This window comes from Medicago truncatula, chromosome 8, assembly GCF_003473485.1.
Source record: "Medicago truncatula cultivar Jemalong A17 chromosome 8, MtrunA17r5.0-ANR, whole genome shotgun sequence".
NCBI lineage: Eukaryota > Viridiplantae > Streptophyta > Magnoliopsida > Fabales > Fabaceae > Medicago > Medicago truncatula.
In genome coordinates, this window is record NC_053049.1 from 28,719,694 (window position 1) to 28,738,871 (window position 19,178).

General features: G+C 33.5%; 1 protein-coding gene, 1 long non-coding RNA gene and 1 pseudogene across 2 annotated transcripts; 1 reads left to right on the plus strand and 2 right to left on the minus strand.

The window, feature by feature from the left end:
• Nucleotides 1-2,990: 2,990 nt before the first annotated feature.
• Nucleotides 2,991-11,096, minus strand: LOC11409505 (cinnamoyl-CoA reductase 2-like; annotated as a pseudogene).
• LOC112417267 (uncharacterized) lies at nucleotides 8,621-9,542 on the plus strand. Its single transcript, XR_003007847.2, has 2 exons — nucleotides 8,621-8,737; nucleotides 9,269-9,542. It is a non-coding gene; the product is annotated as an uncharacterized lncRNA (long non-coding RNA).
• Nucleotides 11,097-11,483: 387 nt separating the features above from the next.
• On the minus strand, nucleotides 11,484-19,074 carry LOC11406386 (DEAD-box ATP-dependent RNA helicase 22). The gene is made up of 8 exons (XM_003628575.4): nucleotides 18,607-19,074; nucleotides 17,701-17,991; nucleotides 17,397-17,510; nucleotides 16,841-17,280; nucleotides 14,276-14,603; nucleotides 12,608-12,760; nucleotides 12,324-12,375; nucleotides 11,484-11,873 (listed from the first exon to the last, which is right to left on the minus strand). Exons 1-8 carry the CDS (start codon nucleotides 18,955-18,957, stop codon nucleotides 11,818-11,820), a joined length of 1,785 nt encoding a protein of 594 aa, XP_003628623.1. The 5' UTR covers nucleotides 18,958-19,074; the 3' UTR covers nucleotides 11,484-11,817.
• Between the last annotated feature and the right edge of the window lie 104 nt (nucleotides 19,075-19,178).

Here is a 19,178-nt window from a genome sequence, read left to right on the forward strand (position 1 = left end):
TGTTACTTTTCCCACCCTATATCTTTCTTCACGCGCCCTATTTTTTCCAAAAATACCCCTAGTTCGGAATATATAATCCGAACATCTTCCGGAATACATAATCCTGATACATTCATAGATGGCGATTGATGAGTCTTGTTGGTCTGATAAAGACTATTGCAAAAATACTAAGGTCGCTAAGATTTTATTATATTTGTGCATGGCATGAACGTATCATTAGCCTTATGTTTCAATCATCAAAGAATTTTGTGTTATGTAAATAAACTTATGCGTCATATATGATCCAGAACTGGTATTATTATGCCAAGACAAAAGTGTAACACCCCGTTTTCCCAACTTAAAAACATTTCACATATAAATCAGAGTATTTCAACATAAACAGAATGTCACATTTTTTTTTTAAAATCATAAACTGAATAAATAACTATTTATCCTTTAAAATTCAATAACAAAATCTTTAATACTTCGCAACGGAATTTATTCAATAACTAAAACAATCTTTGGCACGAAGGCCTCTTCATAAATGTCTCATAAAAATCCAATCTAAAAATATAGTCATAAATCTTCAAAAACAATACGTAAGAAATAGAAAGCAATAACAAAGTTCTCATCCCGTTACGTATCAGAGCACCTAAGACACACGAGAGAGCTAATCCACTCACGACAACAATCTAACAGCAACTTAAACTCGATCACCTGCAAGTTACTCATACGAAGAGCAACATTTCCAAGCAAAAGGGGTGAGATTTCACAAAACAATAATATCAAACATATAATTCAATAATTATATTTAACAACATAAATAACTTCATCTATTAGTAATAATAATTCTTCATGTAATAATTCTTAATAGTTTAACCAACTTCTAATCATCATTTCATAATAATATATCAACACAACTTAATCCTCACTTAATAATAATAATCATATACAACATGACATAATCATCACTTAATGATAATAATCATATAAACAAACAACATATTCATCTTAATCAAAATCATATAAACAAGCAACATATTCATCATCTTATATTGATATAACAACAACATAAACAACAATGATTAATAAATATTAATACTTCACTTAGTTCTTTATTAACAACTCATTGACAAATGACAACTCAAGGACAACGACAATGCAACTTCTACAACTTATCCACTCGACAACTTGACAATCTTGACAACTCGACAACTTGACAATGCAACTTAATCTTCTAATCATGCATGTGGTACCAATTCAGGGCATCAAGCCCTCAACGTATTTGAGTGTAAATGGGCTCCCAGGGCATCAAGCCCTCAACTTAATTGAGCAAAGGCTCCAGGGCATCAAGCCCCCAACAATGAAATGCTAATGCATGGACTCGACCTCTTAAACATCTTAAATCGACAACCTCTTATATAATCCAATACTTTGGAACTTCATCATCATAATCAACTTAGACCGACTCATGCAGCTTAGTTAAATAACAACAGCGACACAGCAGTATACAAAATAGTATGACATAATAATATCAAATGCAAGTCAACAACATCTCAAATATACATTCATAATTCAAGTAATAAGTATGACATCATAATCAACATCAACACATCCTAAAACAGCTTCATAGATTATCATTAATATTGTAAACAACTATCATTCCTACCCGAAAGACCAACTCATGAACTCATTAGACCCTTTATACAAGGTTATCTCCTTCCTAAAAACATCTCTGGATGGTTAGGATAAAGTTCCTACACTTAAGAAGAAGTCTGGAAACATTTGGAGTGAAGAAAATTGCATTTTTAAGGTTTCTGGTAAGACAGCATCAGACATACTAAAATTACAGATTTTCTGTCGAAATCGCCTCATGATTTCGACAGCATCAGATTTTCACCCTTCACGTTTTCGCGCCTAAAAATCAAACCGTTAACCCGTTTTCGATGCCGTTTTTGCCTACGCGCTCCTGACACTTAGCTCTATCATAATCTACAGAAAAATTTCAGTTTCAACCACCCAAAAATTGGTTTCCAAAACCTCACATAATCACTCATTTGCAAAAACATTTAGACACCGACTCTTCAAGCGAAAATCCCAATTTTCATCAATCCAAACTCAAAAACTGATTAGGAATTTAACCTATGATTATTCTACAACATGAACACCACCTATTACTTTAATTCATCAGATTATCTACTCTTTCTACATCAATCTAACAATTTTTCATCAATTTCTCACTTTAACCCTAATTCTCAAATCCTCCAAAACTAATCCCACCCTTGTTAAATTTAATCATCAGAATTACAGACTTAATAAGATTGAATGTTAGTCTCACCCTTACCTTATAAGATGAAATCGCAGCCCCTTTAGGTCTTCTCCCTTCTCTTGGCTTTTTCTCCCTTTTCTCCAAAATTGATCGTACGTTATGTTTTTCTAAACTAGGTCTTTCCTATTTATATCCCTTTATTCTATTTTATCTTATTTCTCTTTCTCCCCAAAACTCTCTCAAATCTCATAACAACCCTTAAACTCAATATTATTTTATTTTTAAATCTTATTCTATTAAATAATATAATAAGCTACCTAATAAATCACATAATCATATAAATATATTCTAAACTCTTCTTAATAAATTATAGACTCAATTAAATAATTAAATAAAACAAATAATTCAAAGAGGGCGTTACAACTTTAGCCCCCTTAAAAGAATTTCGTCATCGAAATTCAAAGCACGCAAGAAAAGGAATTCAATTTTGGCACTTCAACCACCCTGATGGATGATGATGTCAGTTTTAAATAGATGGATTCAGTGTATATAATATGGAAATTTTGTAAAATTCCGGATTATGTAATCTAAAATGTGTAAATCACCTCGTTGAAAGTCAACGAATGAGGTGGGAATGATGCTTCCGGATTACATATTTCTTATACATCTTAATATTATTAATATTACTGATAATATTTAAATTTAGAGGTTGGTTTATGGCTACTACTTTAGAAAATGAAGCTTACTTCGTAGGGTACTTGTAGTTTGGATATATACTCTTCAATCTCTCCACCAAATCTTGTGTGATGATAGTGTGTGAAGTGAAGATGTATCTCCCGTCTGCCTTGTGATACTCATAAGCCAAAAGTATTGCATCAACTACGTCTCGTACGTCAACAATCCAACCACACTTATTCTCCAATGAGTCACGGCCTTCCAAGAAAGACATGATTTTAATATTTATATGAAATCTATAATGTATGAAATTAGTTAAACTATAATGGCAGGAAAACAAGTTATGCAGAGAAAAATCCCAATGAAGGGCATATTCATAATTCATGATCTATCTAGTTAGCAGCAGATAGCGTAGCATAACAGCCGACTCCCAAAACACGATTGCGGTGAAGCGGGTAGTGGTATGGCCATACACTTATAAAGGCTAAAAAATAGAAGAATGGACAAGGAATGTTATAGAAGTTTTGTGGTTATCAATATCATGTAACAAAAGGAATTTTAACTTGCATTGTACAGTCCAAAAATATGCATTTTTTAATACGAATTTGATAAGGCATATCAGTAGGTACCTTTTAAAAGTTTGATGAGAGCCAAGCAACTTGTATTTGTGGTTGACTATAAAATTGGTCCCAAAACAAGAGTAGGACAAATGGTTACCACGTTAAGTCCAGTTCTTTTCGCAAAGTTCAGGGCATGTTCTTCTGCTTTTTGTAACGCCCTCTTTGAATTAATTATTTTATTTAATTATTTAATTGAGTCTAGAATTTATTAAGAAGAGTTTAGAATATATTTATATGATTATGTGATTTATTAGGTACCTTATTATATTATTTAATAGAATAAGATTTGAAAATAAAATAATATTGAGTTTAAGGGTTGTTATGAGATTTGAGAGAGTTTTTGGGAGAAAGAGAAATAAGATAAAATAAAATAAAGGGATATAAATAGGAAAGACCTAGTTTAGAAAAACATAACGTACGATCAATTTTGGAGAAAAGGGAGAAAAAGCCAAGAGAATGGAGAAGACCTAGAGGGGCTGCGATTTCATCTTATAAGGTAAGGGTGAGACTAACATTCAATCTTATTAAGTCTGTAATTCTGATGATTAAATTTAACAAGGGTGGGATTAGTTTTGGAGGATTTGAGAATTAGGGTTAAAGTGAGGAATTGATGAAAAATTGTTAGATTGATGTAGAAAGAGTAGATAATCTGATGAATTAAAGTAATAGGTGGTGTTCATGTTGTAGAATAATCATAGGCTAAATGTTTTTGCAAATGAGTGATTATGTGAGGTTTTGGAAACCAATTTTTGGGTGGTTGAAACTGAAATTTTTCTGTAGATTGTGATAGAGCTAAGTGTCAGGAGCGCGTAGGCGAAAACGGCATCGAAAACGGGTTAACGGTTTGATTTTTAGGCGCGAAAACATGAAGGGTGAAAATCTGATGTTGTTGAAATCATGAGGCAATTTTAGTGATCATGAAGCGATTTCGACAGAAAATCTGTAATTTTAGTATGTCTTATGTTGTCTTACCAGAAACCTTAAAAATGCAATTTTCTTCACTCCAAATGTTTCCAGACATCTTCTTAAGTGTAGGAACTTTATCCTAACCATCTAGAGATGTTTTTAGGAAGGAGATAACCTTGTATAAAGGGTCTAATGAGTTCATGAGTTGGTCTTTCGGGTAGGAATGGTAGTTGTTTACAATATTAATGATAATCTGTGAAGCTGTTTTAGGATGTGTTGATGTTGATTATGATGTCTGTAACACCCCATTTTCCCAACGTAAAAATTTCATTTAATTAATCAGAGTAATTCACATAAACGGAATGTCACACTTCTTTTCTTAAAATCATAAACAGAATAATTAACTAAATATCCTTCAAAATTCAATAACATAATATTTAATACTTCGCAGCGGAATTTATTCAAACATCTAAAAATAATTTTGGCACGAAGGCCTCATCAAAGCATCTCATAAAAATCCAAATCATATAAATTCATAAGCATACGTAAGGAATAGAAAAGCATGCAACAAAAGATCCCATCCCGTTACGTATCAGAGCATCCTAAGACTTAGTGAGGAATAAGTCACTCACGACAGCAGCACCAGCAACCTACTAACGATCACCTGCAAGTTACTCATACGAAGAGCAACATTTCCAAGCAGAAGGGGTGATATTTCACAAAACAATAATATTAAGCATATAATTCAACAATTATATTTAATCAACATGAAATCATCTTAATATTCATTATAAATAGTAATATATCATTTAGCACTTCAATCATAGTTTGTATAAACAATTACAACTTCACAACTTATCAACATAAACATCCTTGACTCGACAAATGCGACTCCAACTCGACTATGCAACTTAGACCTCTTATATGCATGTGGTACCAATACGGAGCATCAAGCCCCTATCGCTATTTGAGTATTAATATACTCCAGAGCATCAAGCCCCTATCGCTATTTAAGTATTAATATACTCCGGAGCATCAAGCCCCAATCGCTATTTGAGTATTATTATACTTCCGGAGCATCAAGCCCCAATCGCTGAATGTTAATGCATGGACTCGACCTCTTAAACAACTTAATTCAACGACCTCTTAAATAGTCCAATAATTTGGAACATCATCAACATCTTAATCAACTTAGATCGACCCATGCAGCTTAATTAAATAACAACAGCAATAAAGCAATATACAAAAATAGCATGACATAATAATATCAAATGCAAGTCAACAACATCTCAATTATTCACATATAATTTAATTAATGCATATACAATTATATCACAATATAACAACATCAAATTAGTGAATGAAACTAAGAGATAGCAAAGGATCCTAAATGTCTTACAAAGGAAAGTAAAACTAGAGTTCAACCATTCTTTCTAATTTTCATATATGAACGGATATAAGTGAATCAATAATATCAACAGAACAAGAAAATTGGCACCGATAATAAATCAAGGAAAGAAACATTATTTGCTTATTTTAAGACCGATTCACAATTAGGCATCGATAACAAAAACAATTCATGTAGGCATGGATAGGCAGATAGGCATCAGGATATATCAATCTCAAGCATGTATCACGCCACACCAAAAGTATTTAACCGAAACATGGATGATTGATCAATCGCATATATTTAAACAAAAAAAATAGAAAACAAAAACCATTCTCTACCCATATGTTCATACAATCCTAATCTCTATAACATCAAAACTAACAAGTTTCCACCGTTTAATCAATAATTCTTCAGTTTTCACCTGCTTTTCAATTCCTCCAAAACTCATCCTACATCATGTTAAACCTAACCATTGAATCGCATACTTAATAAAATTGCAAAGTTAGTCTCACCCTTACCTTAACAATCAAAATCGCAGCTTCCTATGCCTTTCTTCCTTCTCTTGGTTTTTTCTCCCTTTTTCTCCAAAAACTTAAGCAGCTTATTTCATATATCTCGCCTTCATCGATCGTAGTATTTAGTAATCCTTGCTAAAGAAGTAGCTGACTTCTTCCTGCTCTTGTCGCACTATGGCTTTTCTATAGTGCAATACAGCGGTGCTCTCTTTGTTCACCCTAGTTCGTAGGTTTTCTTGCTACCAGGTCATGAATAGGATACATATATATATATATATATATATATATATACATCTCCTGATGCCTATGCAATTGGGCTTTTGAGTTTTGACCTAATGGGTTAGTGGTTTGAATAATTATAATTACTAATTATCATGCTATTTTTATTATTTCAACTTCCGTGTCCAATATATATACATTAGGTGTATTCCTTTTCTCTTGACATTATTATTATTTCTAAATAAAATAAATATTCCTAATATCAACAATCCAAAAAATATCTATAGCAGACACTTTAGAAAACTATCAATCACCGTCAAATATAACTACTATAACATTCAATCTCTATTCTACTATAATATAATATTACGAAATTTGGGGCGTTACAATGTCATACTTATTACTTGAATTATGAATGTATATTTGAGATGTTGTTGACTTGTATTTGATATTATTATGTCATACTGTTTTGTATATTGTTGTGTCGCTGTTGTTATTTAACTAAGCTGCATGAGTCGGTCTAAGTTGATTAAGATGATGAAGTTCCAAAGTATTGGATTATATAAGAGGTTGTCGATTTAAGATGTTTAAGAGGTCGAGTCCATGCATTAGCATTTCATTGTTGGGGGCTTGATGCCCTGGAGCCTTTGCTTAATTAAGTTAAGGGCTTGATGCCCTGGTAGCCTTTTTACCCTCAAATAAAGTTGAGGGCTTGATGCCCTGGGAGCCTATTTACGCTCAAATACGTTGGGGGCTTGATGCCCTGAATTGGTACCACATGCATGATTAGAAGATTAAGTTGCATTGTCAAGTTGTCGAGTTGTCAAGATTGTCAAGTTGTCGAGTTGGTAAGTTGTAGAAGTTGCATTGTCGTTGTCGTTGAGTTGTCATTTGTCAATTAGTTGTTAATAAAGAACTAAGTGAAGTATTAATATATATTAATCATTGTTGTTTATGTTGTTGTTATATCAATATAAGATGATGAATATGTTGCTTGTTTATATGATTATGATTAAGATGAATATGTTGTTTGTTTATATGATTATTATCATTAAGTGATGATTATGTCATGTTGTATATGATTATTATTATTAAGTGAGGATTAAGTTGTGTTGATATGTTATTATGAAATGATGATTAGAAGTTGGTTAAACTATTAAAAATTATTACATGAAGAATTATTATTACTAATAGATGAAGTTATTTATGTTGTTAAATGGAAAAAATAGCTCCCATTCAGTGGCGCTTTTAACACTAAAGCGCTATAACTGGTAACGCGGAGGGTATATATAGCGCTTTCTACAAAAAGCGCTGTCTGTGGTTGTAACTTGTTATGGCCTTTTACTCGAAAAGTGCTACCGTAAGTTCCTATAAATACTGCAAATATAAAAATAAAATTCCTGATTAAACATATATAACCTTGTTGTATAAAGTGATATTAATGGCTCACCTTCAATAGCTCTTTAATAGCGCTTTAAAAGCGATATTGTATATTTGAAGAAAAAAAAGTGCTTATTTTCATTAAAAAAACGCTATATATTAACATCTTGAACACGCATTATGTTTTATCAAGTCACAGGTTACCTGTTCGATCCCCTCAAATTGTATTTATTCTTATTTATTTTTTATGTAATAGATAGCGCTTTTTTATATTAAAAAACGCCTTCTCTTGGTAAAGTTGTACCCGCTTGAGTGGTAGATTATCAATTCCTCCATGTCGTAGAACCGCTGTTTGATTCCCTCCAAGTAGTTTTTTCCTTTTCTTTTTGTATATAATTAAATCTTTTTTTTAAGAAAACATTGTATTTTTTTTAAGGAGAAAACGTATTGTATATTTTTTTTTTGGTAGATAAACGAAATGACAAAGTTATTAGAAATTCACACACAAGTGGAGGTACCGGGGTTCGAACCTCGGTCATGGCATCCGGCCTAACAATTTCAGCATTTTCCAGCTGAGCTTGGACTTCTGGATAGAAAAACGTATTGTATTGTATTATTTATTTATTATATATTTAGCTTATATATTTAGTTAAAATAAAAGTTGAATACGCGGTATCACTCATCCCACTCAATTTCTTCTCTGTACGTGAGATTCCCCCTTCGTGACCCTCACTTCTCAATCAACCCTCTCTTACTTTTCGTTCTTCTTCCATTTTTTCTTTAGGTATGTCTTTGTTCCCCTTTCAATTTCAATTATTTCTTGTAGATCTATTCAATTTTTTCAATTTCAATTAACTGTTATTGTTCTTGTTTAACTTAGTTATGAATTAGTGAGAGTGATGTTATAATTATTGTGTATTGATTTGATGCATATTCTTGTTAAAATTGTTGATTGTTGTGATGATATGTTGTCATGGTGATGTTTCCCATTCAATTCTATGCAAAAAGATTCCATTAGATTGAGTTTTAACCAACTTTTATGCGATTTTTGAATTCCATTGTTGCTGGAAATTTTTTAGAAGTTCATCATCATCTTCATAACTTTGCAATGTTGATAATGGTTCTATACCACATTATAGTATTGTTTTAATCCTCAATGCTTAAGTATTTGATAGAGAAAGATTAAGGATTTGGATAGCGGTTTTATTTATTTGCTTTAACTTGTACTCATGAGTACTTTGAATTTTCCTTTAATATAATAATATAGTGTTATATATTGCTTATTGCTTAATGATGTTTTCTGCTATATATTCAGGTGGAGGGGAGTTAACGAAATTTGAAAATGAATAATGATTTGCCTGCTAGTTTTGAATAAAAATGTTGAGACGGCCATGAAGATAGATGAAGACTGCATGCTACCATATAGAAGATTTTGATCTTTATATTAACTAATTAGTTGTAACTTAGAGATATCCATGTTACCATATTAGTGGCTATACATTTCTGACTTTTATGCCATATATACATACTTTTATGATATATTTGAGTTTTATTTGAAAAATAATAGTCACAATTATAATGTGCCAAAATTAAATATATTTCCCTTAAAAAAATTATATATATATATATATATATATTACGTTAAATTAATAAAAAACGCTATCTGTAATTAAAAAAAAATCTGACCAAAAACAATTTAAATGTTTTTTCTAGCGCTTTTTTTTCTGTATAAAGCACTATCTAAACATATTTTAAACCCTTATTAGGTGGCATTTATTTTTGAAAGCGCTATCTAAGGAGAATCTTTTCTAACGCTTTTTGACATAAAGCGCTACATATACCCAACTTTAGATAGCGCATATAAGAGAACATTAGAAGGTACAGGGCAAAACTAGATATGTCATGTTTACTAACTTGAAGGCAAAACTAGAACCACGCGGTGACATATCAAATTAGTCTGCATATAAGAGAGCATTAGAAATGTTACCTCAGGATTAGGTACAACTGTTGAAGGTACAGGGCTAGCAGCATGGAAAACTGCACTGCATCCAACAATTGCAGAGTAAACTGATTCATAATCCAAGATATCCGCTTTGAAGAGTGTAAGGTTCTCATAAGCTTTATCCAGTTTTAACAAGTGTTCATATTTCGGGCTACCTACAGTTTTCAGACATACACTTCAAATGAATCGCAACACTCGTACCTCGAAAGAATGAGAGAAAAGATGCATACCAACATCCTCTTCAACAATTCTATTCAAAATAGTATACTAAGTAATTTGAAATTTTAACTGTTGAGCAGATTTTTCAAAGGTCATATATTTCGGACTACCTGCTAGCTATTCTATTTGTTATTTGGACATTAAATTCGTTTTGCCTTCAAATTCTTATCAATCTAATTCGATGTTGGTTGTTCTAAATATGTTAAGACAGGTAGTGTGTAATCAAAGTTTGTAAAAGTAAAAAATTAATTTATATTTGTATCATTTTAATATTATTTTGTTATTTTAAGATTTCCAACAATTGATAAATAATGTCTATATTATTTTCAACACACGCACGCAGGCGCGCACACATATGTATCATATCATATATAAGAAAACTATATGTAATGGAAACTTCACCGGTAAACTACTCCACGTCTCAACCACATATAATAGTGGATTCTGTTTAAAATTATTCCCCTAAAAATGTTACATATATGGTACAAAGAACCTTTTACCATAACAAATGGTTTTAATACCTCAAAATAAAATTGGTTTTGATAGAAGAAGCTTAACAAGCCATGATGCTACAAACCCACCTGCTCCAATTACACACACTTTTACTTTGGGAATGAACAAAACAGTTTGGGTAAAGAGCAGAATTCCTCTAAAAAATGTGATTCCTACATGTTAATTTCATATGCATCACAAGGATCGCATGAAGAAAAAAAAAAGTATGTTTTTATTGGAGTTTATGACGCGTGTCCATCTATGAGGAAACACACGGATTGCACTTGTGTAACATAATGTCACATAACATTGGCCAATTTAAATGTGAAATATGACAATACAATTTTATCAAACATAAAAATGTGTTCATGAAAGAGAATAGTTAAATTGACTTGTTTGTCACAATTGGATTAGCCAATGTTGGTGACATTCCCGCTTCTATAATACACAAGTGGAGTCCGAGACACCCCTAACTTAATGAATGAAAGTACACTTCAGCCTTTATGATACACAAGTGGAGTCCGAAACACCCCTAACTAAATCAATGAAAGTAAAATGTGTCTATAGCAGTAATTATAAAATGGCATTGCCACTTTAAAAGGTGGTTGCAATTCTTCTTTACAGCGTCTCATGTATGCTACAACCTTAACATAAATACTCCCTTCAGTCACTTTTTTTATAAGAAAAAACCACTTTTTAGCTGCTATGAATAATTTATGTATTTGGTCTATAATATAGGTCAGATACATCAATTATCCAATAAACTTTTTTTTGACAAATCAATAAACTTAAGTTTTTTTTTTTCTTCTTATAATAGTGACATAATATTTGTTCTTCATAATATGGGGGTGTAAATGGGCATTTAGAGGCTCTTGCCTTCTAAACTGAGTTGTAATTAAAGTTATGAAGAGATAAGATACAGAACACAGTAATCTTCTCATAATTTACATGTGGAAAGAATAAAGTTATCAGCAACTAACTTTCCTATAAACTTTGATTGGTGAACAGATAAAGGCATAAATAAGCACATTATCATTTTGCAAAAGATGAAGGGGAAAATGTAACTTCAGATAAGACACTGCTGTCCAAAACCCGAGAGACGGATGATATCTATAACCTACGCCTGGCTTATGTGTAACCACCTTGTGTTCTCACGCTGTAAGACTCTCTTCAATGGTTGCTGAATCTCTGACTTTGTTAGCACTTGCTACAAATACAAAATGATGGTTACTGGTTAGGTCAAGCTTATCGTTGTCGAAGTTACAAGGTTTTAGAAAAAGAGCTGAGATAAAGAACAAAGACTTTAAAATATGAATATAATTATTTATTGAATGACACAAAAAGACTAAATAGAAACCCCTATTTATAAGGATACAAGACTCCTAAGTAATATGAAAACTAATCTTAGAGATCCTCCAAGGTAAAAAAAAAAACTAATCATGTGACAAATCAAGATAATGTATGAAGTTTAAATGCTGATCCGCATTTTCTATTTCGAACACAAACATAAACATCATCACTTAACTTTTAAACTCAATGCATAATATAGATATCTATGCACAATATTGATTTTTAAAGCTCTATGGAATCAAACATTAAACTTTAGTTTTCTTTTTTTGATTTTTAAAGCTCTATGGAATCAAACATTAAACTTTACCTTTCTTTTTGATCTTGTTACGGAAGCTTCTTTTCCTGCTAAATGCGGTCTCCTGCATTAATAGTGTAACAATCACTCCAAAATGTTGGAATCTATCAAATATCAATGACTTGTATAGTTGAAATTATGTGAGAAGTTATTCAGCCTATAGTTAATGCTCTCATCATACGCGAACAGCATCTAATTTTCCTAATGTATATATATTTTTTTTATACATTTTATTCAAAATGTGTATGGATCTGTCCAAGATTACTACGGCCAATAAATACAGTTTTATAATTTACCACAGGTAGACCAAGTTCCCCTGCACGACGAACAGCATCTACAAGCTCTCTGTTGGATTCAGTATACATGCTGGTAACTAGTCCGATTTGGCCAGCTCTAGCTGTACGACCAATCCTATGCAAAAAGTCTACAGCAGAAGTAGCAAAATCTGCCTGAAACACATGCACAACATTGGGAATGAAAACATATATAATAAAATATAACACCTAAGGTTATATAAAAATAAAACAAACACAATAAGAAACAGTACAGTTGAAAGCATGGTCATAATAGTAGCATCACTGAAGCAGACTATGAATGTAAGAGAGTTGGATACATGCATGGTAATATAATGAACTAAGAGTCACAATGTCATATAGGGAATGAAGTGACTCAAATAAGAGGCTTAAGAAACCATGAAATAACGTATATTACATAACATGATTTGAGGTTTGAACTTTAAACACAAACGAAAAAACATTCCAAAAGAGAGACCATCATGTGAAAATTATCAAACGATGCTTAAGGATGATATATAAGACCTTGCAAGTGCTTTCTATATTTTTTTAATTAATCAATGGTCCAGATTGAGTTTATAATTAAGGGTACAATGGCCAACTCGTTTTCTTCCTATCCCATCTCTCCCACAACCAAAACTCCATCTCCCCTCAATCATCCCTCTGTGCTGCCCTGCCTCACCTCTGTACAAGCATGATGCGTACAGATTCACCACTCCCCAATTTCCTTTCCCTTCTACACTGGACTCTCACCGTCTGAAGAATTATTAGAAGCAAAGGAGAAAGTAAAAGATCGCATTGAAGATCTTAGGTGAAAGGGGGTGAGACTCGTGTCTTCAAATACAAATCCAGGGAAATGATTAGGGAACAAAGACAAATCCAGAGAAACACCGATAAACATTTTGACATAAATAAATCGCCCACAGTTCATTCTCCCAACAAACAATTTTACTTTTGTTTTAATTAATAATAACAAGGTGCTGCACCAACTAGCTCTGATCATGAAAACTGTAGAAACCTTCTGCTTCTTTCGCTCACGGCTCCGTTCTTATTTTAGCTGAATCCAATTACATAAGAAAATTGTCTATAAAAAGTGCACAAACTCGGAGGATTTTAATTAAAAAGCATTTTTCAGTTTTATTTCTGGGTCCTTAAATGATTGACAAACGACAAAGGGTGGTGAAGGGAATGGAGAGGAGGAGGAGAGCTGGGGAAGGAGTTAGCGGAGAGGTAGATTTACTATTTTACACCCAATGTATCCATGCCTCACTGAGCAAATGGTGCACGGGATAACTCACCTATTGATTATGTAGGAGATGCTTTCCTAATTCCTTTAAGTTTAATTATAAAAATATGGGATGTGAAGAGAGAGCAAGCTTATAAATAAGAGAAATTGATTGAAACAACAAACTATTTATCTTCACAATCAATGTCCGCAAGTGGAAAAGGTGTAGTGTTAATTGGATAGAACTTCATTTCTGTCATATTTATGTGCAAACATTCTAATTTTCTGAACAAACTTTGATATTTTAAACTCATCAACATATTTACTTATTCTAATTGATGTTTAATCCTCCCTTTTCTGTTTGTTCTCAACCCTAGAACTTTCAAAATTTAAGCGATTGCAAAAAGTATTACTATAACTTATAACATGTAAAAGGAAAAGCATACCTGAATAACATGAGAAACATTTGGAATATCCACGCCACGAGCAGCTGCATCAGTACATACAAGAACACCACCTTTGTCGTAGAAATCAACTAAAGTTTGTGCCCGCTCATCCAACGTGCAATTCTTATGATAACGTAAACATTCAAGCCCAGCATAGCCCAATATCTTCACCACAGCTTCAACAGCCTCAACTGTGTTGGCAAACACCATTGTTCTATGAATGCCACTACCAATATCCAAATCTTCCAATTTTAAACTGTGATTCACAGCCCTTATGAGCTCTTTCACTTGTGTATCAACGGTCACTTCTATCCATCTTTGCTTCAATCTGGAAATTGAAAAGAAACAGTAACAAATGAAATCACAAATGCATAAATGAAGGCACTGTTTTCCAGTAGAGCCGGGATGGGTTGGATATCACAAAATAGCATAAGTCAAAGATGTTGTGCATATATGGTAGAATAATGCTTCCCATTAGACATGTCAAGAGGAAACCAAAAACGAGTAAGGAGTGAGAGGAAATTAGTAAAGGATGTTGTAACTGTAATAGTCTGTTAGTGGTTGTTAGTTAGAAGGGAGACTATTAGTAATAGGAGAATAAAATAGAAAGAGTGTGGCCGTTAAACAGTGAAATTGAGTGGGAGAGTAGAAGTTCCTCGAACTACCTATGTGGTATTTGTATAAGAATACACAAGTAACTGTTGCAAACTAATTGCATGCTAATAATGGTTAGCTCTCGACACTCAAGTTGGACTACAGATGTTGTTTATGCCGACCTTGGTACAAAGTGACATACTATAGATGTCACACGTTTTACAGATAAAAGTCCTTCATGAATCTTTTCTGGGGAGTATAAACGAGCCGAGCAGATTAAAAGTCCACAAAAAAAAATTATAAACTTCTACAACAGAACAAAACTACATAAATTAATTGTAACACCGTCAAGTATGAATAAAATTTCACATACTTCTATAATATAAATAACAAAGGCTAGTAAAATTTCTTTCATCAATTTATCGGCAGAATAGTCTCCTTCAAAATGTTGGCTCCTTTTAGATACTTCAAACTATTCAAAACCACATCCCAACGAGAACTTCAACCGAATGACATACACTTCCTTACACATCTTACACGAAAGGAAATGTTTGGACATGCCATGGGTGAGATCATTGTGTTTACAACTAATCTCCAGTACGTGTCTAGATTACATAGTAACTCAATCATTAGGAGCGTGTTTAACATTTGGAGATCATGTTTACAGCTAATCTCCAATACGTTTCTAGATTAGATAGTAACTCAATCATTAGGTGTTTCACATTGAAGCCACCAAAGTATCAGAAGTTGCAGTTCCTAGCATAGCATGCCAACCTTAGATAGGACATTGAGAACATATTTCCAATAAATGAGAAAAATCCCCTTTGTACTTTTACTTTTACTTGCTTCAATCCCAGAGGAAATACATTGAATAACCAAGATTCCTTGGTTTCAAATTTGGTTTGAAGGGATCCCAAATTCTCCAAAGCAGCGAGTGAGATGAGCAAAACAGATAGAAGCCAACTTAGCTATAGGACAGGTTTCAAAGTAGTCAACGTCATAAGTCTGAGCATAACCTTTGGAAACTAGTTGAGCCATGAGACTGTGAATGGCATGTTTACTCGATGGAAGGGAGGCAAATCCCCACATGTTTTATTTTTTAAAGCCAGTAATTACTCTTCAACGACATGCCACCACCTGTCGTGAGCTAAAAGTCACAGAGACAATTGAATATAATCATTCGCTATAAATGCGTCATATGATTAGACATTTAGACATCTGAAATAGTTCTCCATCAAGAATGATAGGACCCCTGGGCCTAACAAGCATGATGAGCAAATCATTGAGACCAGTACATATAGGCCCAGCATCTGGAAAGTCTATACTGGGAGAAAGAGGGTGGGACTGTAGGGGAGAATATGTTAGTGATGTGCGCACTGATTCCATGTGATTCAGCTATAAGAGAGGGAAGGGTAGTGAGTCTCACTCATGACTGTTATTGAGTTGGTTAGTAGATAATATCTCCTGGTTTGGAGTCTCAGACTCTGGAATCGTTATGCTTACTCTGTAAAACTTCTCAGCTTCCCATTCAAACTGAAAAACAATCATATTTCATGTATCTGTTTTTGCGAATTTCATCAAAGATCTTTTCTTCAATTTAAGTAAATCTGGATCTGTTTGACTAACTTAAGGTCTCCACTTATGATCATGCTTCCTAGGTATTCATCTAAGTCTCTCATGGGCAATAAATTCTAAACTTGGTTTTTGAAAATGGTCTTACCATCTTTTACCTTGGTAAATTAGTAATGTTTGACTTAATTTTCTCCATACACATTCCTGTCACATTATTGACAGTGCACAATCAATGGCCACCAAAAAGATATACGACCACTGATGCACTGACCACTTTCCTAATTTGATGTCCCGGTGGATATATGTCCTTGTTGACCACGACAGAAGCTGAATACTAAGTAGAAAAGAAAATTGAACGTTTTATTGATAATAAGTACAAAAAGGGGGAAAATATAGCACCTTGGATTGTGACAATGAAGATAGTTTCCACTAACCCACTCAGCATCAGGAAACATGTGTTTCAATAATGCTCCCGCTGTTTTCTTTCCATTCACCGGAAGTGTAGCTGCAACAAAAACATATTGTTTACTACGCTCAAAATGTTTCCTCACTCTTCTCCAGTCTCTTCTTGTTTTCTTGACAGATTCAGCTTCGTTATTAATATTGGCAATATCCTCGTTATCATCATCCTCCTCGTCTGACATGGCTTCAGTTGGAAATTCCTCTTCACCTTCTGAAGCATCATGCGACGACAAAGAAGATTCCAATGTCACTGGCAACTCTGATACTGATGTTTTCGATCGAGACAAGAGTTTTTCATCATAGCGGAGCAAGTTAATCAGGCGGATTACTTTATTCTGGAAGCTCCCACAGAGAAGCATATCAGCTTCATCAAACACCTGCCAATTAGAAATTAGAAAATATAAACATACATAAATAGGAGCCAATGTTAAGTTCATATGTCTTCAGTTTTAGTTCAACAAAGCTACATAAGATCATAAAACAAGAAAGATACCACATATTTAACACCATGCATAAATTCCATGCGGCGTCTTCTATCAACGTCAACATGATTGAGAAGAGCAGCAGGTGTTGTCACAATGATATCGGGTTCCCGAATTGGCCATCCCTGGTTCAAAAAAAGATTTGTAGTGCGCTGAGAATCAGAGCGAAAACTTGAGAAGATAGCTAAAACTTCATGTACAAACATCCAGACATATAGTGTAGTAAACCACAAATTTCATATAACTATAAATGCACAAAGATAACCAAAAATAGCATCCGGAAATAAAAGCTAAAAACGCAAAGAATCTCACTACCTGTTTCCCACAAATGGCTGCAGCACTAACAATGGTTTCATCATTGTCTCCACAGAGACTATTAGCCATCCTAACTACCTGCTCACACAATTGCACATTCGGACAAAGCACGAGCAGAACTTTCCTGGCCGGCGGAGAGATTTCTTTATCAGATACAACATCCAGAGAATATTCCTCTGTACCCCTCAGCTTATCAATGAGAGGAAGTAGATAACTGTATGTCTTACCACTGCCGGTCTCTGCAGCAATAACTACATCCTTCCCTGACAACACAGATGGTATAGAAGAAGCCTGTACACACACAGAACAAGAAACGGTAATCATCAATAATACGCAAATCATAATAAGCCTCGGCAGTCAGCACCCCGAATAGAAGAATGAAAACAAAAATTAGAAAATCATTTATCACTTTTCGGGTTCTATTCCAAATTATAATCTAAACTTACCCAATTTCGTTCTTGACACAAGTCACAACTCTAAACTATGGTTGGATTTATTTTATTTTTATTTTATTGACATCATAAACAAATTAATACAATAAGGAAAATAAAACTATAACTTTGTTGCTAAGTAAAGTCCGACTAAGAAGTCCGTAATGCCTAGCTCAACTGGGAATGTTGATATTGCTAGGCTGGACACCTTTATCCGGGTTTGAACCAAGACATTGTAGTTGTCAGTTTCAAGTGGTGTTTGTCGCTAGCATACTGACCAATAAAAAAAAGTTTGTTCCAACAAAGTTCAAGATGGGTTCTCCTGATCAATTCAACCTTAACTAAAGCTAATTAATCACTTCAAAAAATCAAATTTAGAACATACAGGGTTGATTAAAATTAAAACAAAATAAATAAATAAATAAAAACAGAAATATAACAGGAATGGTAAAAAAAAGTCGAGAGAAAAAATGACCTGAACGAGAGAGGGTGTATTGAGAGCAATATTAGAGAGAGCTCGAGAAAGGGTATGAGAAAGACCAATTGAACTCCACGAAACGTTATCCTCAGCAAAGAAAGTGTCTCTTCCATTGAAATCTTCTGATGAAACGGCGCTTCCAACAAAGGGTTGTGTCTGGTGTGTTTGACGTGGAAGGGTTACAGAAAAGAAACGCGTTGCATTGAAATTGAAAAGAGAAGAAGACGAAGAAGAGAAAGTGGGATTGCGAATAAGAGCATTGTTGAATCGAGAGAAGAAGAAAAATTGATGGTAGCGAATGGGTGAATTTTGAAGATGGAGCTTCAAAGCAGAACGAGTAACATTCATTTTTTGATGTCTTTGCAAACAAGACAGAAATGGTGAAATGAAATATAGGGTTTTGGGTTTTAGCAAGAGGAAGAGGATGTTATCATGGGGGTTGGGGTTTGGGTGTGGGTCGTACCAGTACCAACCAACTTAACATGCTTTCATAACCGTTAGATTAAGTGCCTGTTTGGATAGTTTCAAACGTGATTCAGCAGATCCACTTTTGAGTATTGTTGTTGACG